This window comes from Artemia sp. Qi Xiang Cuo, chromosome 2 (genome assembly GCF_049724085.1).
Source record: "Artemia sp. Qi Xiang Cuo chromosome 2, ASM4972408v1, whole genome shotgun sequence".
NCBI classification, from domain to species: Eukaryota; Metazoa; Arthropoda; class Branchiopoda; order Anostraca; family Artemiidae; genus Artemia; species Artemia sp. Qi Xiang Cuo.
The window spans coordinates 16406270-16429674 of record NC_142795.1 but is presented as its reverse complement, the minus strand read 5'-3'; the positions used below and the strand labels follow the sequence as shown (position 1 = coordinate 16429674).

General features: G+C 35.5%; 1 protein-coding gene across 4 annotated transcripts in view; it reads left to right on the top strand.

Annotated features, from left to right (window-relative positions):
• Positions 1-19810, top strand: part of Mtmr6 (Myotubularin related protein 6) — a 110561-nt gene extending 90751 nt beyond the window's left edge. For 2 of the 4 annotated variants that reach the window (XM_089099253.1, XM_089099245.1), the window contains 4 exons: positions 128-360; positions 8288-8866; positions 15045-15257; positions 19497-19808. In XM_089099253.1, coding sequence (XP_088955379.1) covers positions 128-360; positions 8288-8866; positions 15045-15257; positions 19497-19652 — 1181 coding nt within the window. In that variant the 3' untranslated portion in view covers positions 19653-19808. Of the gene's footprint in view, positions 1-127; positions 361-8287; positions 8867-15044; positions 15295-19496 lie in introns of all 4 variants that reach the window. The other 2 variants (XM_089099237.1, XM_089099260.1) reach the window with 2 other exon arrangements.
• The last annotated feature ends 3595 nt before the right edge of the window (positions 19811-23405 follow it).

The window sequence follows — 23405 nt, the reverse complement described above, 5'->3', positions numbered from 1 at the left end:
TTATCTATTTGATTATTCAAATTGCTTAAATTACTTGACTTTAAATTGTTAAATTAATGTGGTTAACTCTGACATGCAATAAAATTAATTATTTTATATGTCCTTAGATTTTATAATTCTTTTTCAGCTTGTGAATTAAAAGACCCTAGTATCAACACGTTTTTGAATGGTCTACAGTCATGTGGGTGGCTACGTCACATAAAAGCGATTTTGGATACCTCCCATTGGGTTGCCACGAGTATGGAAGAAGGATTTACAGTTTTGGTCCATTGCTCAGATGGATGGGATAGAACAGCCCAAGTTTGTGCTATAGCTGCCTTATTACTTGATCCGTTCTATAGAACTATCCATGGCTTTCAAGTGAGTCAACTCGCCTTCCTTTTCTCTTTTTTTTCTTTTTTTTTGGAAGGAAGGTCTAAATAATTATTCAATGTGATGTCGTTTTGGTTTTAGTTCCATCAGGAGACCTACAAGCTTTTGCTTCAGGTGATTTGTGTTGTTTTTCATTTTGTATGTCATTTTTGCATGAAAGTTTTTTTCCCAATTTTGAAATGAATTAATTCAGTTTTATCAAATGTCGCTCAAAAATATAGAATATTGCACGAAAACTTGCATTATTTTGATATTGGTACAACAAGTTTTTTTTTATAAATGACACAGCTTAAAAAAGCAGCTTTTCAAAATTACTGTGGGCTATAGGTGGTTTGAATTCAGGTAGCGTTTTTCGTAAGAAATGAAAATGTCATTGTTGCGCATTTATCTTCATTTATGACCATATTCAGTTTTGCTGCTTCAGAGGTACATTGTTCAGAGTAATTTGAAGTTTGACTTATACCCGCTCCAGATACTACCCTAGCCAGGGAAGGATCTACTACCTACTTCCATCTATCATCCAGTGCAGCAGCTATTCCATCGATCATGAGTACGATGCATAAAGAACCGACCATTGTTCCTTACGGGACACCGCAGAAAACCGGCAGAGAGGAAGGAACATTTTTTCTAAAATAACTTAACGATTTAGCTGAACATTTCCAAGGTTACAACATGAATTTGGCAGATATCAGTTTGAATACTAAAAATCGAGCTCCACCTGAACAGAAATCCTGACCTCCTCGTAAAACTGCTCGGACAGCTTGCAATATTTGTCACTGCGACTACATTCCAACGAGTGAAAGTTTTAGATCACCAATTTAAGGAATTAATATCTTCATGAAAAATAGGTCAAATCAGTAATATTCTCGGTATTATCCAGTACTATTTAGATTAAAGCTTTGTTTCATTTAATTGTTCCGACGAAGAATGCGATGGAGAAAACCTCACTTTTTCAAGGAAAAGTGGATGCAAAATGGAATCCATGTCTTTGATACCCTTAGCCTCACCTATCTTACCTACCTTACCTCACTTACCTTGTTGTCCTAAGATTAAATATGGGCGTAGGTCTTGAATTTTGCTATGGTTGCAAGAATTTAAAAACACTAAGATCCAGATAAATGCTCAATTTCATAAACAGAGTTTGAGTAAGGATAAAGAGATATTAAGTCAATTAGTATATACTTACTTAAGTTCACTGAATTAATTGGTTCTTAACTAATTCAACAATTAGATGAAGAAAAAAATATAAACTAATGTTTAATTCAATTCAATTAATTTGCCCCTCAGAATGCTCTTGAGGAAAATCTGACCGGCAGATTTTCAGATTGGGAGCGGATACTATTTAAATAATTTTTACGAATTAATTTTGCTCGGCAAATTCATGTTTTTCAGAAACTTCACACAGGTTAAAGAGCCCCCCCCCCCTCCAAAAATGAATCTATAGAAAACAGCCATGTTTGAGCACCTTGCTTAGTCCATCCCTAATACCCCATACACCCATAAAAGTGTATACACTACTTATAAAAGAATTGACCGTTTAATGCAGCTTCAACTACTTCATTTTTTTTATGATCGAGGTTTATTGCCCCAATTGTCTATTCGTCCATTTCTACATTCAGTGTATTTTTTTTTCGTAGGGAAGCAACGTTAGGAAAGCATTGTATCGTTTTAATTTCTCGCATCTGGACCATAAATAAAGAAGGGAGAAATAATTATTCGTCTCTTGAGCTGTCCAAAAGCATATGTCCGGGAAATGGAAGGAACAACAGAGAACAATAACCTTATTAATTCAGGCATATTTTAAGGAAATATGAAAAGCGAAAACAGCAAAATGCTGCGTTTGAAATAAATGGTTTCATAATATTGGCGAATAATAAAAGGAAATACACATACAAACACAAAAATCAAATGTATTTCTAATATTTAAAATTTGTATTGTTACTATATTTTGAATTATTTACTTTTGGGGATTAACGACAAAAAGAAACAAAAAAATGGTAAAAGGCATTTACTTGTTTTTAGTTGTAATGTAACTCATTTCCTATTTAACTTAGCCCCCATTCAACTTAACCCTCATTGAACTCAACCCCCTTGCAATTCAAACCCTCATTTAACCCAACTACAATTCAATTCTACCCAGTGGGTTAGGTTGAATAGCGTTAAGTTGAATGGCGTTAAGTTGAATGGGAGTTGATTTAAATGGGTTTGGGTTCGATGGGGGTTGATTTGAATGAAATGTCGATTGCTCAGAAACTGAAACGTCAGTTGGACACCTTATGTACCAGCAATGGCCCTAGAGGATTTTTTTTTATTTCTAAGTTGAATTGGGGTTAAGCTACGCGCATACACTTTTGTCTTTGCTTACTGCAAGTTGTAAGTATTGTTTTGTATTTGCACATTATGTTCTTAATGGATATAATAGTAAACGTGTTTTACCATTATTTTCAATTAGGCCCCAAGGGTGTCCGCTGGGGGGGGGGGTACCCCTTCTTGATATTCCTCGCCCTAGATCTAAAAAATACTTTTTACCCTTCCTCCCTACATTTTGTGAGTTGGTACCCTAGGAATAGGAAGAGAGGTCTGTGGACTCAAGAACAAAATTAAGAATGAATAGAGGGAATATTAAGTATAGTTGATTGTAGAACTTTTCGAGACGGGGACTAATTTAGTATTTAATACTGTTTACGCTGAATAAAATGTCAAGTCTCGTAATTTTGAGGATTCTTGAAGAAATTCAATAATATTTGAAAACGCATGAAGACAAATATAAAACTTGAATAAATGTATTTTTCCATAATATAGAAACAAATTAATTAAATAAGCCTAAGCTGTGTAGGTGTGCTACGTGGTACTTTACCAGACTCTGGGAAGTCGCTAATATACTTGCTTGACAAGAAACGTAGCGAAGGTTATGTAGGTTATGAAGGTTTCACAGGTTACGTAGTATTTACCTACAAACCAGCTCAAATAAACTGACTCGTGATGTATGTTTCCCCTTAATTCAGAAAAACTTGTTTGAGTTTCATAGGGAAACTAAATTGTATACAGAAAGTTATAGATATCATAGCCGGTGAAAGACCATTGAGAGCTTTATAAATCGGTAGACCTGTTCTATTTTCTGTATGTTATTTGAGGATTTTCTGCTCCTATGAGATCAACCTGTTTTTTCGTCAGTTCTGCGTTTTCAATAAAGCGCAAGTTTCTAGAATTCTACAAAATAGGACAATACATATCACTAGTCGGCTCTTTTTCGTATAGATAAAAATTCCGAATGATATATTATCATCGATATCTTGGAGAAGTTGTGCATAAAAACTTGAATTATTTGCGAAATATCATCCTTGAGGAACACTATACTTTGTATGCAACATATTAGACCTTTTAACGGTCTTTTTAAAAAGTGAGACGTTGCAATTCTAAAGCCATGGTGATGATGTCTCCTCATAGTATTTAAATAATCAAAGCTCAGGTTATGTAAAAGCCTATTAATTCCTTCCTAATTGTCACTTAAGGTCAAAATGGAATTAAACAATAACCGACGAACTTGTTTCTCATTGGTTAAGATACTTGTTTCTCAAGCAGGGGCACCAGTTAGGGGGAGGGGCATAATTCTCCCAGTTGTGTCAATGCACGAAAATTCATGGGGATCAAATTGTTTTTTTTTAGTTTGGAGGTGGAGAGCAAATTTGTAATTTTTTTTTCAATTTTGTCAACGTAAGTACCAAAAATGCCTCTCCTGTTCCCCTAAATTGACGCCACTGAATTCCTCCCTCCCCTTGAATTTTGAAAAAAATATTTTTGGGTATTTTCATTTTGACATATCAAAAAAAGCCCCTCCCCCCCCCCCAAAAAAAAAATACATTTGAAAATGATTTTTACTACCTTTACTTGCAGAAAAGTTGAAAAAAAAATCTCTCTATATTTCTTTCTGAGACAACAGTTTTTTCTAAATTCACAGGAAACGCCCCAGATTAGCATATTACAAAATTGCTTAATTTCTATTTTTGAAATGTTTACGAGATTTCGAAAGCCAATGAACAGGAAATTATGTTCAAAAGTACGCTTTCAATAAAGATTGGATTGGATGGATTGCCTTTTTTGGTGTTTCTTTCATTCTAATTGTTCGTGATCCTTTCCTTTTTTCTGTAATAAAATTTTTTTTATGCATCAATTACTAAATAGATGGCGATAGTATTTGTAATAGAATGGTCGGAGTTGACTATTTTAATCTCACTTTAAAAATGATAATATTGTGTTTAAATTCATCAACGGCATTTATCTCAGTAATCATAAAATTTATTAGTTAATTTTAGTAATGTATTGATTTTTTTTTCTATATAACTAATGTTAAAATAATGTGCTCTAATCGCAGTGAATTTATAATTTCAAAATAAGAATACTCCTAGGTGAGTGCTATGAAGAACTGAAAAATAAAAAATAGATGGACAGACATAACAATATGCGAGTATAGTATCGTATATATACAAATATACAAAATGTGACACAAACTAAAAATATTTTAAATAAAATAAATGTCTGGCTCTCAACTATAAATTTCTGATACAGTTAAATGAAAAATTAATGAACCTCTTTTGTTTTGTTTTTCTGAAACTGACAGTTTCCTTCCTCTTCCTCCCTCCGTCTCCCCACCCCCCCACCTCCCAAAACATCTGAAGATCATCCCCATAGTCTCGTTTATTTTCAGTAATTCACAAATTTATAAATTTTTTTTCTTAGTTTATCTTCCCTCTTGCATCCCTGGTTTATCCCTGCTTTTGGTTTCGAACAATTCTAGTAGTTTTTGTAGAAGCACTTCTAGTGAGCAGGAGCGTCGGGTAAGGGGAGGTTGCAACGTCTCCCCCCCTCCCAAATGTTTTCCGCCGGTTGGTAAAATAGTGGCGCGAAGCGGCATTATTTTACTGGCTCGATTTTTTTTCTATCAGGTAAACAGGCTGATGGAAATAAATGACGTAAAATAAAAGGCAGAAGATCCGTCTCAGCCGGAAAATGGAACATTTACACAACTTTCTTTTCAAATTAATTAGATGAACTAAAGAAAACAAATGAAATAAAAAAAAATCATTGAAAGAAGATGAAAGTACTAAGGAAGAAAGAAGATTTCGAAAAGGTACTAAAGAAGGAAGAAGAAGAAATTTCGGTCTCGGTGGCCAAATACAATGATTTTATCGAGTCTATTTTCCAATTGAATATAAATGATGAATAAAATCAATAAGATAAAATGATTCATTAAAGAAGATTTATTTGCTGCCATAGCATCTGCTGAAATTTCGATCTAGGTCAGTAAATACTTTGATTTTTACCGATCGGCAACAACAACTGTTCTCTTAAAAAAAACTTCATATTCACATATTCACAATTAGATATGTTCAATTATAGTCCCAGAATATATTCACAGTAGCAAAAGATGAGTGATGACTAAAGCACCATCCTAGGCGTCCGCCTCCTCCTCGTTTTTCAGAAGCAATATCAATTCCTGAGCAGACTCATCTGATGACTGCAAATCACTTTATGTTAAGGGACTCGGAGCCCTTCGCAGAGTCCTTTTGAACGGTGTGGTTGATGTAATCCAACACATCTCATCTTTTCTGGAGCCAGGATACCAAAGTCTAGTGGGGAAAATGGCTGGAAACCTTGAAACTCTTTTTGAAGTAACAAAGCTGTTTCTAGAAAGAGGTCTAGGTCCCATGGAGCTGATGTTGAAGCGAAAGACCTTCAAGTTCCGTTTGACCAGAACAGAGGTTGAAACTAAAAAAAAAAAAAAAAAAAAAAAAAAAGTGTCTGATCCGCTTTGAGGCTCTATTTAAAGAAATTTGTCCTGTCAGCTCTGTATTTCTAACTCCCTGGTTGGTTTACCGATGGGTTGCGATAGCATCGCCAACTGCAGCCGCGGCAGAAAGAACTTTTAATAAGCCGAAGTTCGTCATGATGCACTTGCGTGCAACAATGAACGTTGACCGTTTGGATCATCTTGTTGACTTTGCTGACGATCAGATTGATTTAGATTCATCAGATTGACATTGCTGATCAGCAGTAAGTTTTTCAATGTTTTCACTGTGATTATTTCAGCACCTATATATACATTTATATTTATATTTTATTATACTTTATATTATATTTTTATAATATATATTATATTTTTTTAATAATATTATATTTTATTATTACATTTTTTATATATTTATATTTTATTGAGATAAGTCATTTTATCAGATTTCTTCTCATCTATTAATCTGTTCCGCAAACAATCATGTACTAAATCAATACTAAACATTAAATGGAATAGGTTAAACAAATTGTAGAAAAAAATGAAGTAATTTTAATGGCAATATCACCCAAATCAGTCGATAAAATCACCAGCCAGTCTCTAAACCCATTCAATCCCTCCCCTCTCCAACGAACGCTTTAGCTAGTGACGCCTCTGCTAGTGAATGGTGTTGCTACTCACTGCGCAAGGTGTTAATTCTAAGAGCACTTTAGTAGCTGAGTAATGTTGTAAAATATTTATTAAGGTTTGAAAAAAAAAATGGGTAGAAAAAAATTGGATTCCTTATATGTCAGTATCTTGAGAAGTCTTAGTCTACTTAATGTGTTTTGATTTTAAGTCGTTAAGTATTGACCAGTATGTTCATTTCTTATGACTAACTGGTTACTTTATTATTTATGTATGCGTAAAGTTTCTGCAAAGATAGAAGAGGGCACTTGATTGAATATTATTTACAAAAGCAGGAACTAAAAGCAGGTTAAATAAACTAATAAATTAGTATGCATATATGGATATACTTCAATGGTATACGCGAAGAACATATACGTGCTTTATTCATTACCCCTTGCCAAATTATACGATGGAAAGGGCTAGCAGTTGACTGTTTAAGTTTTGATTCTCCAAAATTGTCTTATCGACTGACTTTAGCAGTCAAATGGTAAAACGCGCTTACCATTAAATCTACTCCCTTGTTTTGAATACAAGACTTTTCTTGCTCCACAGACTCAGTGCACTTTTCCCCAGTCCTAAAGTCTTGTATAAAAATAATTTTAAAATGAGTCGACGATTTTTTCTATAAAAGCAACAATATGCAAAAAAATCAAATGCATTTTAACATTTGTGTGTTTTAATTTTTCATTGCTCCCAAGGATTCACTATTCCAACTCGTCAAAGACCTAGTTCTCTTTGTAAACTAATGGTATCTTGCAGAGTATGTTAAATTTATATGAAAATTAAATTTAAAGAGCACTCAGGGAGCTTCAAAGGGAGCACTCAGGGAGCTTCATAAGCAAAACCAAAATTATGAAGGTAGCAATAATTTCAGACAGTTCGTAGGACGAACCGTAAGTAAAGAGCAACCCCTGTCAATTTTCCGGAATTTTTTTCCAATTTGAACTTCCTTTAAAAGTCTCAGCTATTGGATACTCTCTCGTGGTACTACTCCAAGTGGATGTACAGCCTCTTGCAAACTTGTTCTTCAATTACTCAGTGCGGGGTGTCTACTCTATTTGGTAATTTGACCCTACCTTTTAATAATTTGTATTGACCGAACTTCGGTGTTATCATATTTATAAAGTTTTTAGGACAGTACTACACTTTTGTCAGTGTTGCCACATTGGATCCTGAAAACGAACAAGTAAAACTAATAAATTTGAAAGCTCTTCGTCCGTAAAAATTCAAGCATTTTTCAAATGTTGATTCTCAAAGACCTCCAAAGGGAAGCTGCACATTCTTAAGCTGTTTGGCCCTATATATTTTTAGCGTTTTTACTGGTTTTTTCACTCGCATTTCTTTTGTTTAAAATTGACACCTGTTACAACACTGTCCTTAGAACTTTAGGGTCACCCATTTCCCAAATAGTTCTTGACCAAATTGTTTTATTGCTAGTATCTTAATTTTCTTTCTTTTCAGGCCTTAATAGAGAAGGAATGGCTTGCGTTCGGACACAAATTCACTGACAGATGTGGTTTTCTTCAGACTTCAGACAGTAAAGAAATATCCCCTGTATTTGGACAATTTCTTGATTGTATTTGGCAGCTAACCCGACAGTTTCCAACTGCATTCCAATTTAGTGAAAAATATTTAATTATGCTACATGATTATTTATATAGCTGCCAGTACGGAACTTTTATTGGCAACTGTGAAAAAGACCGGGTTGACTTACGTGTATCAGAGAGAACGTACTCACTATGGGGATTTGTTTCTGCTAACATTAATGACTTCTTAAATCCTTTCTATTTGAATGACAAAGAAAATCAAATCCTTAGACCAGATTTAAGTCCTTCAAATATTCAATTTTGGAGAGGGCTCTACTGTCGTTTTGATAGTGGGATAGAGGGCATGGAACCTGTGAATGATATAGCGTTATCTCTTCAAGATCAAACTGCTTCTTTACAAGACCATGTTAAGTTCTTGAAGAAGAGGATTATCTCACTCGCTGGAATGCTTGGAAGCAAAAAGGAAGAGGGCGTTGTTCCTGAGCAAAATGGAGTAATTTTTCTAAATTTATGAGAGTTTAGTTTGTCTAGTCAGAAAATGTTTATCTTGGTATTTCTTTCCAAACTTTTCTTGTAATTCTGTCTAATTGAATTTCTTTCGAGCAGAAATATGTAGTTAAATATTCAAATTACTTTGCTGATCTATCATGTTGATTTTTGTAAAAGCTCAAATTTGAAACATCGTAATAGTTTTCAAATTAAGGTTCTCAGATCAATGAAGAAATACAAGTTTCGCAAGTAATGATGTCAAAAAAAGCGTACCGCAAAAATATTCATTAAAATCATCTGGAATCCTGGTTAAGGGAGTTTGACACTTTAAAATCGTTTTATGAGCCTCAACATTGGCGAACCATCTCAAAGACAAAGCATCCGTTATTGAATTCTCCCCAAGGACTAGTCACCATCGAAAGCTTTTGAGAATCTGCTGTTTGGCTATGAAATTAGATTGAAAGACAATGAAAAATTTACGTCACCTGTGTTGGCAAGGTTTTCAATCAAAGTGGATAGTACTACAGGCAACTCCCAAAGCTGCCAAATTGCTCAAATAATATTAACGTTTTCCGAGCAGGTATGCTAGAACATTTTTAGGAACTGCCCTTTTCTGAACTTGTAAAAAGACAATTCTGCACCGTCCAATTGAAAAAACTAAATTCACCCTTTTAATTATGCAAGTTTCATTAAAACTGAATCTCTATCCTCGGTACAAACGGGAGGAACTAAATGATTTTCATAAGATTTTCAGTAAAGTAGGTATCAGCTTTTAGTTTCCTGTCAGTTGATCAGTTCTAAATAATTTAGCCACACAAGCTAAAAAAGTATATAGTGGACGAGATGGGTCGGTCCTTAAAGCTATCAAATCCCCTTAAGTTTACTAATATTTAAGGCAAAAAAAAGCCAGAGTACCAGGACTGGTAATAAGATAAAACAGTAACTAATAAATAAATGGACATCTTATCGGCACCTTAGTCAAAATCTCAATTAGATCTTAGTTAGAACACTTTAATTAGCTTTACGTATTAACTAGATGCAATCTGATTTAATTTATTATATCCTATTCACCCGTAAGTTGCTGAAATATAAACAAATTGTACTTAATTAACACCCTATTTATATTGAGTTGAGTTAATTTAAGCCTCTCATTTGCTTATTCTCATTTGTATCGTTAAAGTGTGTTGTATTTTTTATCGTTATAATCAATCAGTTTATATGAAGTAGTAAGGAGACATTTAATATGATGTGCTAAGGAGACATTTCATTGTCACAAGGAACTGCTAGAAAAAAAACAACCTGGAAACAAGACATTTTTGTCTCGCTTATTTTTTGCTATAAGTTATTCTGCGCTTAAATATTGCAAAAGCCCAGTTTTGAGACTTCTTGATAGCTTTTTCAAATTGAAACATTCATAACTTATTCATAAATTGCTCAAATGTTCAGAATGATTAGCTATTTACGTTCCAATTAGCATCGGCCAATTTATACCAGTATTAATTAGAATCCATTAAAATCATTTTTTCTCCTTCAACTGAAGTCAACATTTCAGTTTTTCTTCCTGCTAAAGCAAGACTATCTCAAATAACCGTTAAAAAAATCTAATAATGAACTCCTTTTACCGCTTCATTCTGTTGCTACCAATTATTTAACGCTTAAATAAGCTATTGAACAAATCGGTAGCGAAAGTTAGCGTTGAAAAAGAAAAGAAGAAAACGTTTTTGGAATCTCAACGTTTTCCAGGAATTACGTTTCCAGAAATAACGCTTCATGTTCGTTTTCTTGTGCAAGAGAGGAATGTGTTGTGTAAGAAAATATAAACAAAGAATGATTTTCAGGTTGAATAAATCAAGGAATGGATTTATCTGTTATCGTTATGTTTGATAATTTATTTTAATTCCTTTTCGTTTCGGCTTTCATTTATTCTTCGATAGTACTTCATTCTTAATAAGCTTTTTTTGATTAAGTTCAATAAACCGTAGAGCTAGCAAAGACCGGCTCATTGACCAGTCTCTTTTCGGCTAATTTTGTTTGTATAAATTCTTGCACATAGAAGATGTTTTTGAAATCAGAGGCAGTGGCGGATCCAGGGAGACGCCCCCCCCTAGTGTACTCTAAAGTAGTGTAATTTACTTAATTAACTCAAGTTTGCGTTAATTAAACTTGCTCCTAACGCAAGTTTATTGGATCAAACTATTTTGCCCCCCCCCCCCAAAAAAAAAAGAAGATAGGAACGATAAACGAGGAATGATTTTCAGCCAAAGAAAGCTAAAAATTGATGCATAAATTCGGCCGACAACTCCGCTCAACTGTCAACAGTCCTAAAAGAAGAAAAGTATAATGTAGACGTTTTTTCTCATAATTCATCAAATGTATTCTGCGTTATAATTTTCGTCTTTCAAACAGTTCGTGGTATAACGAACTTTAAGTAAGGAGCGACCTGGATCAATAGTAACCGAAACTCTAAAAACCGGAATTTCGATACCTATCGGTATAAGTCATCATACATACCCATCAAGTTTAGTTGTACCCATCAAAAGTTACCAGGAAAAAGCCTGAGAAAATTTGCCTTGTTTTTGAACAAACGGGAAAATATCCCCTAAAATTCATAGAATCTTAATGAAAATCACACCATCAGATTTAGCGTACCAGAGAACCCTACTGTAGAGGTTTCAAGCTCATATCTTAAAGAGTGTGGAATTTTGATTTTTTTGCCAAAAGAAATTTCACGGATGCGTGTTTATTTGTTTTTTCCAAGGGGTGATCGTATCGACCCATGGGCCTAGAACATCGCGAGATGGCTCATTCAAATGGAAATTAAAAGTTCTAGTGCCCTCTCTAAGTCACTCAAAAAATTTGACGGCAACTAGGCCCTCTCCTACGCTCATTTTTTTCCCAAAGTCACATTTTCAAAATTTTGAGATAGCCATTTTTTGTTCAGCATAGTCGAAAAAGCTAATAACTATTTCTTTGAGGATAACTCAATCCCCCACAGTTCCCTGGGGAAGGGCTGCAAGTTACGGACTTTGCCGATTGTTTACATTTAGTATTGGTTATTGGAAAGTATACAGACGCTTTCAGGAGAGATTTTTTCTGGTGGTGGGGGGGAGAGGGGGTTATGTGGGAGGAATTTGTCATGGGGAAAGGAATTTTCCATGAAGGGGATGCCAGATTTTTCAGCGTTGTTTAAAAAACAATCAAAAGTTAAATTAAAAAATCGTTTTTTTTCAACTGAAAATAAGGAGCAACATAAAAACTTAAAACGAACAGAAATTATTACGTATATGAGGGGGTTCGCCCCCTCGTCAATACCTCGCTCTTTAACTGAACTTTTAATACTTTCAAAAGAGCCATTTATTCTAATTAAACGGCCTTTGTGATTCAGGGGTCATTCTTAAAGAATTGGAACACAATTTGAAATTTAGCGTATAGAGCGAGGTATTGACGAGAGGGCGAACCCCCTCATATACGTAATAATTTCTGTTCGTTTTATGTTTTGATGTTGCTCCTTGCTTTCAGTTGAAAAAACTCGTTTTTTTTTATTTTATTTTCGGTTTTCGAAAATAAAAGTCACAGACTTATTTTCGTTGGTTTTTGGTTTTCGTCGGCTGCTACTTCCTCTTACTCATGGTTACTTACAGTGACTAAGTTAAAATGGAATTAAATGGTGGGATATTGGTGTTTCTCTTAATATTTCCTGGATTTTTTAAAGGTTTACGGAAGTAGCTTGTTTGTGTGACAAAACAACTTCATTTTCGGGCATTATAAGATCAGTTTTTAACTTTAGAATTGTGTAGCGTATTTCACACATTTCCCGCGCTTGATCAGTAATTCTGAGAGGTTGATCCGACACAAATGAATCGTTCTCACAGCATTGACATATTTTCCACGCAAGCGTTAGATTTTATATGGAATAAAGGCCAGCGTATTGTTTTTGATCTTCAAGTGCTCACATGCTGCACCATTCTCTATACTTTAAATTATCAGTATCAGTGGTATATAGTTTAACGCTTGTCCGAATTTGAAGTCGCAATATTGATCTTTTAGCTAGGTTTCCATGAAGAGAGTTTGTTTTAATTGTACAAGTCTCTTTGTGTTATTTTTTCCTTCTTCGCCTTTTTCTTGTCTTTTTTTCATTTCTGCATCGTTTATTTCAGTATTGAAAAAGAAAAATTAAATCCATTCCCTTTCCGTTAGAAATGCACCTTCAATAAAGATGCATTCTTATCCTTATCTTATTTGTAATCTTCCTGAATGTTTCTTTTTTGGATCTTCCTTATGTATCCTTCATCATGCCCGACCAATTAAACAACTTCGTAAAGAAATTACGGGAAACATCCAATAAAGATCATGAAGAAATGTTGCAAAGAAAAGAAATTCCATTCTTTATGTTGTAATTAAACTTGCTCTGCAAATTCAGTAGAAAAGTTTTTGTTTTCTGAAGTATGTTGCTGTCACTCTATGTAGTAAAGTTTCTCTTTATTTAAGTTTCAACGCTGCTCTTTGCTTTCATGTTGAAAAAAATTTTAATCTTAGTTCTAATTGAATCCTAGATAAGACTTGAATACCGGTGAGAAAATCTATCCGTTGTTGTAAAAAAAAGTTAGGAACAATTGAACTTTCTCTATTGATTTTCTTAAATCACTATTTTGCAAGGGATGATGTTTCTGCCTTCGGTAGATCCTTTACTTATCGTTTTAAATAGCTTATCATTGGTTTTACTGTCAAGTAATTATTGAATAAGAAATGTCAGTTAATAGTATAATTAATAGATATTTATTATGTTAATAATATAACAAGATTCAATTTATTTGTTTCCTTATTAGTTGCAACAACAGTCTCTCGTGGGCAAAATCTACATGATTCGCAATATTGATTTATTTTTTTTCACAAAGCCTAAATAAACTTATAAATATAAAGTCGATACTAGATATATAGAGTGCATCCTTTGCTCATAGAAAAAAGGGCAATTCCTTAAGAAAGTGGTATTCGATGGCTATGATATTTATTGTCTTTGGTTATTGCTGTATCCCTGCTATACTGCTACTGCTAGTAACACCTCACTGCAGCACCAAGCCGCCTGAGATCAACACAGCCGCCCATGCTCCTCCTCCCAATCTGTCCAAAGCTTTAATCTCTACCTCCCCCCATGAAGCTCCAACTTCCTTTTAATCCTTTCTTATGACCCCTTCCAGTCCCATTTGGGGGCGATTTGCTTTTTGTTTCACCCTAGATGAATGATCAAAATCCACAATCTTTGGCAATTTGTTATCCTTCATCCGCAAAACATGTGCTAGCCATCTCGAGTTCCTATCACTTTAGCCCTAGAAAGTGGGATCAAACTACGTTCTTCGTACGGTACGGCTTATTTTTTGATAAGCGATTAGTCAGACTACCCTAAAATTATCATTAAAATGTTTCCTGGCACGACATTTAGTAAATCGTCCTCAGCCTTTTGGAGCCCATGGTTGACCACCCAAATCTTAGAACCACGCTGTGCCACCGTCGTTACCGTTGCTTCCAATATTCTAATCTTACTTCGTAGACTTTTCTTCTTATTCTTCCGAACTTTAAAATTTGCATCTAATTTCTTATGTTTTCTGACGTTTTCGAAGATTTGATCAAATGCCCTGCAAGAACGTATCCTGATTTTTTTCATGGAGGCGGGGAGGGGGGTACAAAAACATCAAAATTTGTTTATACTCATTTTTGTACATTTTCACAAGTCGAACAAACATTTCAGGGAGGGGCGTCAAACCCCATAACCTCCCTGGATACAGCCTTGCTTTATAGTGATATTTTTTCTCTTTTTCTTTGTAGATTATGTGTTTTATTCCAGCTGACCTTAACGTTCATTCAAAATGTAATTTCAGTGCCACTTGAGATTCAGTTTGGTTTAAGACCCTATTTCATCTAAGCCAATAATCATAATTTAGTATTCATTTAATATTCCCTGTAATATCAAAGATCGGAATGATCAGATGATGTTTTCATTGGCTAGCATTAATTTAGTTAAGACCAGTTAAACTTCGGTTCTGGATAAATTTAACCCTAGTTGCTAGCTAGATCCTGTGAACATTGAAGAGGTTTGGATTCAGCTGATTCCAATAATGAATATTGGCTCTATCCCAGAGAAAAATTATTGTGAATGAAACTTAATTTTTTCTATTATTTTTCAACAGGTATCCTCTTCAGTTATGCGTTTATCGAAGCTATCAGTCAAAGAAGACACAAAACAATTGGATATTGATTCAGTTTTTCACACTGAATGTGACCCATTTTCAAAATCTCAACTGGAAACTGAATTGAACTCTGTTGCTGTTACGTGGAAAAATATTGGCGAGACGACGGAATGTCCCTCGTGTCAGACGCCGTTTAGTCAAAGTGTCACAAAAGTGAGTTCGACTGACTAAGAAATGGATATTTTCAGTGGTAATACTTCTTCAAACGCTTCTGCTTCCATGTCTGTTTCGTTTTCTCTCCTTTTTTATTGATTTTATATCTATCAATTTATTATTCGGCTGTGAATAGTTCTTCAAAAAACGTGCAAGAATATTATATATCGAGGATGTGCTATTGTTTTCACTTCGTAAACTTAATTGGTAACAGGGGCTGCATTTAATGATTTATTTGACTTAACGCTCTTGTTCAGAGGGGTCGCTAGGGACGAGGGAACTAGGTGACAGCACTAATAGTCTTCTCCAATTGGTGCTTTCAAGGGCTAGGGATGGGGCCTCACTTAGGTTGATATGGTGGCTTAGGGCATTGGTTCATTGCATCAGCCCATGTGGTGCGTGGCCTCAATCGAGTACGTTGCTAGCCGTTTTTAAGGGTTTAATTGTGTTGCTAAAAGAAGATTAGAACCTGGCTCGCTCAGTATATTAAAATTCTAGGTGGTGACATTGATACTACGTTGGTATGTCTATGGGCAGGCCTTGGGGATAATAGAGGGGATATTTTTGGCCTTTGGGATAATAGGTGGGATATTCCCAGTTCCATTACAATGAATTTATGAGGAGGGCTGCCAGCCTAAGCGTCCCTAGGTGCTATATTACCAATGCTTCAATTAAAAATTACAACCACACTGCTTTACCTCCAACATTAGTAAAATAGTATTTAGCTGTCTATTTCTCATTAAATACGCGTTGTTCATCTTTAATTTTCTTTTTCTTTGGGAGCTGTCTTCTTATTTCTGCATCTACCTAGATTCACTTCTGTATTATATATGAAACTATTTAGTTATAAAACTAAACCCAAGCTTTTTGTTATTTTGTGCATCAGGTTGAGTTAAAATTCAGTTAGTTCGGAATTATTAGGGAGAAATATATCGACAAATACAATCCAATTGCAAAAAAAAGATTAGCATAAAATTGGTACACACAATAGATATTTGTCAGTGGGTGCACAATTTGCACTGGTGTACCGCAAGTGGCCCATGGGCTGTAGTTGGCTCACGGCTATTCCTGGTGACTGCTTGGTAGTAAGGGGGATTTATTTACATAGCACTTTGAATTTTAGAAACGGGAGACGCTCTTCTGAAAATTCTTAAAGTGGGGCTTTACTGTTACTGAACTAATTGTTAGGAATGGGAGTCATTTGTTCGAAAATTCATAGTTCGCCTTTTGAATTTACTGAATCCATAGACATATATTTTTTCTGTACTCATTATATTTTTATTTATCTATTTGTTAATTTGATTTATAAATATATCAGGGCTGGGTCTTTGGGGGGGGGCAAGTCCCCTGGGCGGCACGCCCGAGGGGTGGCAAAACAATCTTAAATTGTATTTTTTTTTTTTTTGACAAAAACTGTAATATTTACAGTCTTGATGGTGCGGTAGGGGGTGACATTTGCCCCTCCCCCCTGAGAAAAAACCTAACTCCGACTCTGAAATCTATTCTGAAAAGCTTCAGCAATATCTACATGTTTCATCAGCCATTCGAAGAATCATCCTTTGGGGCATTAATAAATGCTCACAATTCTGCTCTGAGTCTGGGGAGGAGGAGCCTAAATGCTAAAAAGTCTCCCAACTTTCAGTTGGTAGAAGGGGATACGCAAATGTTTCTAGCTTAATGAGAGGATATGGATACTGAAAGAGGATTTAGCCTAATCTAATAAGATTACCTAACCTATATAATGAGAGGATATAGCCTAACGTGATGCTTGAAAAAAACAGTTGGAATTTTCTATTTTCGGGAGTTTGTGTCTTGTTTCCCTTGGGGCTCTTGGACAATTTTTGGTGAGTGAGCAGGGATGTCAAGTTCTGAATTAAAGCTAGTTTAGTGAATTGGAGGGCGAAAAAACAAAAATAATTGAAGAAGCAATTGTTCCCTCAAGTTTTAGTTATGTCTCTTATTGCACCCCCATGTGTGTTTGATTGCTCCTTTTGCGCCATGTTCTTGCTCTCTTTTGCAACCGCTATGTCAATTCGATTCTTTCTATTTATGCATTGTTGTGTAACTTGGATGTTCATCTATAAACAGGGAGAAATTTGCATGTAACTTTTGGAACAAAAATATTGACTTTTTAGTTCATTTTGATGAAAGTAAAAACAAAGATCATTTTTTAACTAGATTACGCGTGGTATCCCTGGCCGTGTTGTATTTACATCTTGTAATTTATATAATATTATTGAGAACTCGTCCCTTTTCGTTAAGGTTTCCCTGTTTTTCTATTATCATGTAAATCAAAATTGTTTACTGTATCTTGTCTCTAAACTAGCCATTTCCAAATTCTGCAAAACTCCATAACAAACAGTTCATGGTGACGAACTGTAAGTAAGGAGCAAATCGGCTCAATGGTAATACCCCAAAAATATCTTGGACCATGGGTAATTGCAATACGCTTTTGTTGGCGTTTCCTTCGGCATATATTGTCGAAAAAAGTTTTATTTTTGTTACAAGCCTTTTTAAACATTTCGAGGTAACAGAATGTAAGTAAGGAGCAAATTGGCCCAGTATTAACCAAGGGGTGTATTTTACGTGGGGGGAACTTTCCGTGGTGGACTCCTGTGAGGGGAGGGAATTTTTCATGGAGGGTGAGCTAGATTTACCGGTATTATTTGAAAAATGATCAGTAAAAAAACAACGAGTTTTTCAACGGGAAGTAAGGAGCTAGATTAAAAGTCACAAGAACAGAAGTTATTAGGTATGTGAAGGGGTTGCCCTCTTCAAAAACTTGCTCTTTGCGCTAAAGTTTGGCTGTTTGTCCCGATTTTTTAAGAAGGACTCCTGAAACACAAGAGCCGTTTAATTAGAATAAGAAGCTTTTATAAAAGTATCGAGAAGGGGGCAACCCCTTCATACACAAAATAATTTCTGTTCGTTTTGAGTTTTAATGTTGCTCCCGACTTTCAGTTGAAAAAACTTGTTTTTTTATTTAATCGCAAAAATGGCGGATCGCACAATGTCCATTCTGCAGGATTGGCCTTACCAAGGCATTGTACAGCGTACATAATACTTCTTTATCGAGAAACTTGAATGTCCTATGGAGGAATCTAACTACCGTCGACTTCTTCTTAGGGATTGACTCATAGTGGCTCACGACACTCAGCTTGGCATCGACGAGCTTCAGGAGTTAAAGGTTCTTTTCCAAAATTTTCGAAGATTGTTTTTGCAATAGGTTTTTACAACTAAGATTAAACTATGTTATCAGTCCTAAATTTTCTTTAAATGTTTTTTTCCACTTGACATTTTTTTTTTTCAAAGCGTGTTTTAGAACTTTGGGCTACTATGGACTGAAGTTCGATCTCTACTAGATTGCAGCTGGTGCTGCGACCCTGATCAAGCCCATAAAAGAAGCAACTGAAAAATTCTATTTTTATTATTATTTATTTATTGTTGTTTTAATGCATTTGAGCATGCAAAATGTGGTTGGTTAAGCGTATTAGTGTGAATTTGGTCAAACAATCTATAGGTTCAAGGATGAAGCTTTTAAAAGCATTTTAGAATTTCCCGATGGCATGAGTTTTAAGGATGTTTTAGGATGGATTAAATTATTTTTATTTTGAGAAAGTACCTTTATTATTGTTTCAAGTTAATAGTCAATCAAATTTCTATTATGTATGCAGAATGTGCTTTAGTACATTTCGGTCAAACTGGCTTCTGAATAAATTCTTATTTCAAAAGGCTTCTTATAAAAAAAAACAAATACAAGAAATTACAGCTTTGACGCTAAAACTAATAAAAAAACATGATTTTATAATTTGGCATCTCAGCAGTTCAAGTAAAGAACTTTTAAAAGAGTGTACAAAAGGATTAATTGTATTGAATCAAAGAATTCTGAACCTATCAGAATATCCCTAATTGTGGCTTACTAAATGGACTGTATGCCATATCATCACTAAATTAATAGCCTGTGACCCAATAAGCTAATATTTGCTTCTGTATAGTTAGACACCACATTTATTTAGTAAATTTTACAAAATAACTGGAATCTGAAACGCTTCCAGTATTTCAACCTCCCCCACTATTCAATTTGTTCAAGTTTTTAAAATTGTTGGAGCTAACTAATTCAGTATATAAGCGTTCATCACATTTTTATTAAGTTAAGTCAAATTAAATTAAAATTGAATTAATTAATAAAAGTCAAAAAAATTAATTGAGCAATTCTATTGATTAATAATAATATTTTAGCATCATTGCTGGAGCTGTGGTGAAGTGATCTGCCAACGTTGTTTATTTGGGAAAATGCCCTTGCCTGGTCACGCCAGCTTTTCTCCTGTTCCCACATGCCGAGAATGCGCCAAACGAATCCGGAGATGTTCCTCTTCTTCTCTTCAATCGCCTTAATTATGCTTTCTCAAAGGGTTTCTTTTACGGTGGTCAAGTTTTTTTTATTATAATTATTGTTGCTTTTTTTGTGTTACGTTGTCATTCTTTGTATTTATTTTATTTTAAGTACAATTCGGAAAATGAGCAAATTTTGAAGATTATTTTGTTTTATGGACCAGACCTAAACATCCAGTTGACTAACCAATATTCCCTTATTAACTTTATCTTATTATTTTCAAGCTCTTGAGCCCTTTTTGTCTATTTAAATTAAATTACTTGTTTGTTAAAAATATAATAAAGAGACAACAATGTATAAACACTAAACCAAGAAGATAAGCTTGTATGGGGTCAAGTGAGACAGTGAGAGAGAGAGAGAGAGAGAGAGAGAGAGAGAGAGAGAGAGAGAGAGAGAGAGAGAGAGAGAGAGAGAGAGAGAAGAGAAGAGAAGAGAAGAAAAGACGGGCAAAGATACTATAGTGTTCAATAATTTAGGAACAAAGCAAAAAACCCAGAAAATGCATCAGCAAGATGAACAAGGAAAGAAAAAGATTTCGAAACAGTAAGGTACTCGCTAAGCTACATAATGTAACCTTAAATTTTCTTGACGACAGTATCAGAGGCGGTGCAATAGCGCTGCCTAAGTAAAGAGTGACAAGGCTTCAAAGTAGTAGTGTTGTTTTTTCCCAGGCCACTTGGTACGGACAGAGTTGTCGTAAAACTTCAGGGATGGCTCATTCTTTTTGAAATTGAAATTTCTAGGGTTTTTTAACATTCAAAAGTGATCGGAGATCATCTAGCCCCCCTCTCAAACCCCTTTTTGCTGGCCTCCCCCCAGAGATATCCGATCAAGATTTTGTGATAGCCATTTTGTCACAATAGTTGAATGGTCCGATAGCTGCCTCTGGGGCTGACTTGTTCCCCCATAGCTCTTGGGGCAGGGCTGTAAATTATGCAAGTTGCCCATTCTTTACATATAGGTTTTGCTAATGGGACAGAGAAAATTGTAAAAGAGAAATTGTAGACAGAGAAAAGCCAAGACAGATAGTCCAAGTAATTGAGAGGCAAATGTTTAAATGGCTGGGGCACGGGTAAATGGCAGGAGTATGAATGACTCTCTTATTGGACACATACTTGTCAGGTTAGTTTTTGGAAAGGCATGCCTGCCTAGAGCCTTGAATTGAATTTATCAAGTATTTTGGGCAATCGGTTGCATCAAGACTGGGCTGGGTAATTGTAGACAGAGAAAAGCCAAGACAGATAGTCCAAGTAATTGAGAGGCAAATGTTGAGAGGCAAACCTGGGAACTCCAAAGAGGCTAAGTGTATAATGGTGAGACTTGAAGGGAATGTTGAGGGGGTGTTGAACTAAGTCAAAATACATTTTGCAAATGCAAGTTGTCAAAAGGCTGTATCAGCAATATTGCAGGAGCGGCTTAGACCATAATATTCTGCCCGATATTGTTTGAAAAAGACATGAGAATATTAGTCTAATTCGTAACTACGTATTTATGTGAAACAGGATTTTCTGCCCCAGCATCAATGAAGTCTAAGTATCATGGACGACTAGATGTCAACGAAGAATTGAAAGTAGCCTTATCAAATATCTTTCTTCGTTTCACCAAACGTCGAGATAAAATACCGTTTGATTTGATCAAACGATTGATTCAAGCCTTTTTTAATAAATACATTTATTTTAAAATGAATTTGTAATGTGAATATCAATATTAGCCCATAGCTTTATCAAATACCTTTCATCGTTTCACCAAACTTTGAGATGAAAAAAAGTAAGCCCACCCATCACATTAAAAGTAGCCGATTGATTAAAAGCTTTTATAATAAATATATTTTATTTTAAAATAAATTTGTAATGTGAATATCGATATTAGCCTGTAATTGTTGTTTATATTTAAGTTTTTGCTATTTTGACTTTAAAAATAATTTTTATGATGGGGGCGCGCATCTTGGGTTGACCAAAGTTGGTGGGGGGGGGGGGCTGACAAGTTTGAGAGATTCTCTGACAAACTTTCAAAGCATGTTGAGGGAGATATTGAACTAATCAAAAGACACTCTGTGCATGCTACTACAACTACTTCCACTGTAATTAATGCTAAAACTATTACTACCACTACTGCAACTGCAAACTGGGAACATAACTATTTGCAATGGTGACTACTTGTGACAGCAACTACTTGCAGCTCGTTGCAACTGCAGCTACTTACGACTACGACTACTGGTGACTGACAGTAACTAACTGTGACTGCAACCTCTTGTGACTGTGACTACTTGAAACTGCTAGCGCAATCACTTGCGGCTGCGGCTGCAACTACTTTAGCTGCCGAATATAATATGTGTACTGCAACCTTGACTACTTGCTACTACCACTCATTATGACTGCGGCTACTTGCGATGGTAATTGCAACTAACTAAGCCTGTGAATACTTGCGACCGCGACTGCTTGTGACTCCAACTACTTGCGGCTGCAACTGTAAGTACTTGTGATTCCAGCTATTTAAGCGTGTGAACTCTTGCGACTGTGACTTTTCCACTTGCTATTGCGATTACTTGTGACTGTGTCTGCTAATACTTGCGACTGAGACTGTATCTGCAACAAACTACGATTGCGACCACTTGTGACTGTGATCGCGACTACTTTTGACTGTGACTGCGACTACAAAAACTTGCGACTGCTGCCACTTGTGACTGCGACTATTTGCTATTGTGAATGCAACCACTTGTGATTGCGACCACTTGTAACTGCAACTAGTTATGACTGCAACTTCTTGCGACTGCGGCTGAAACTACTTAAGCTTATGATTACTCTCGACTACGACAGTGGCTAATTACGAATGTGACCACTTAAGATTGTTACTGCAACTACTTGCAATTGAGACCATTTGTGATTGCAACTGCAACTATGTGCGACTGCGACTACTGGCTACCGTGACTAGTACTACTGCTACTACTACTATTGAGCTAAACCAAAATATTTTAAGCGCATTTAGGTTGTCAAAATGGTAGACATACTCAAAACGGTATATCTGCAATATCTTAAAGATGGCTAAGGGTATTAAGTTGAAGGCACGTCCTAAGGGCATCAGGCATGTTAAAGGGTATGCTGAACTGAGTCAAAAGGCACTATGCGCATCCAAGGTTGTCAGAGTATGTATATGGGATATCTCAGTAACGGCTAAGGGAATTGAGATTTCCAGAGCCTTCTGAGGAGGATAGTCGATTAATACTTGTCTGTAGTCAAGGTTGTGACGTGATGGTGGTCAGAATGGCTTCTGTCCTACAGAAGCCCAATGATTATGCGGGTTTTCCATCCATGTATTTGGACAATATTCCACGTAACTATCCTTTCAAAGTTCTATAGCACCTGTGTTGTCTTTAGAAGGGCAGAGTGCGTGGTATAGTACCTGCATCAATCCATTTCAAAGTCATTCTCGCATCCTGATATTTCATTTATGTCGGACTTTAAACATGAACCCTCCATACCTCCAATGCTTTGTGTGATGCTAAGACGTTAGCATGTGACGTTTCTCACAGATTGGTTAAATCTGTGGGTTTGCTGACATCCAATAAATATTCACTGATGCTGTCTGCAACATCTTGCAGAGTTTGCTAGCCCGGAAGCGGGTGGTTTTGGAGGATTCTAAACATGATAAGCACTCGACAAAGCCATTATTGAGATTTTGTTTTCTATTTGTTGCAAGGCTTCCCACGAGTAGCTTTAGATCTGGGGAACTCTTTCCCTAGGGTGGTTTCTTTTCGG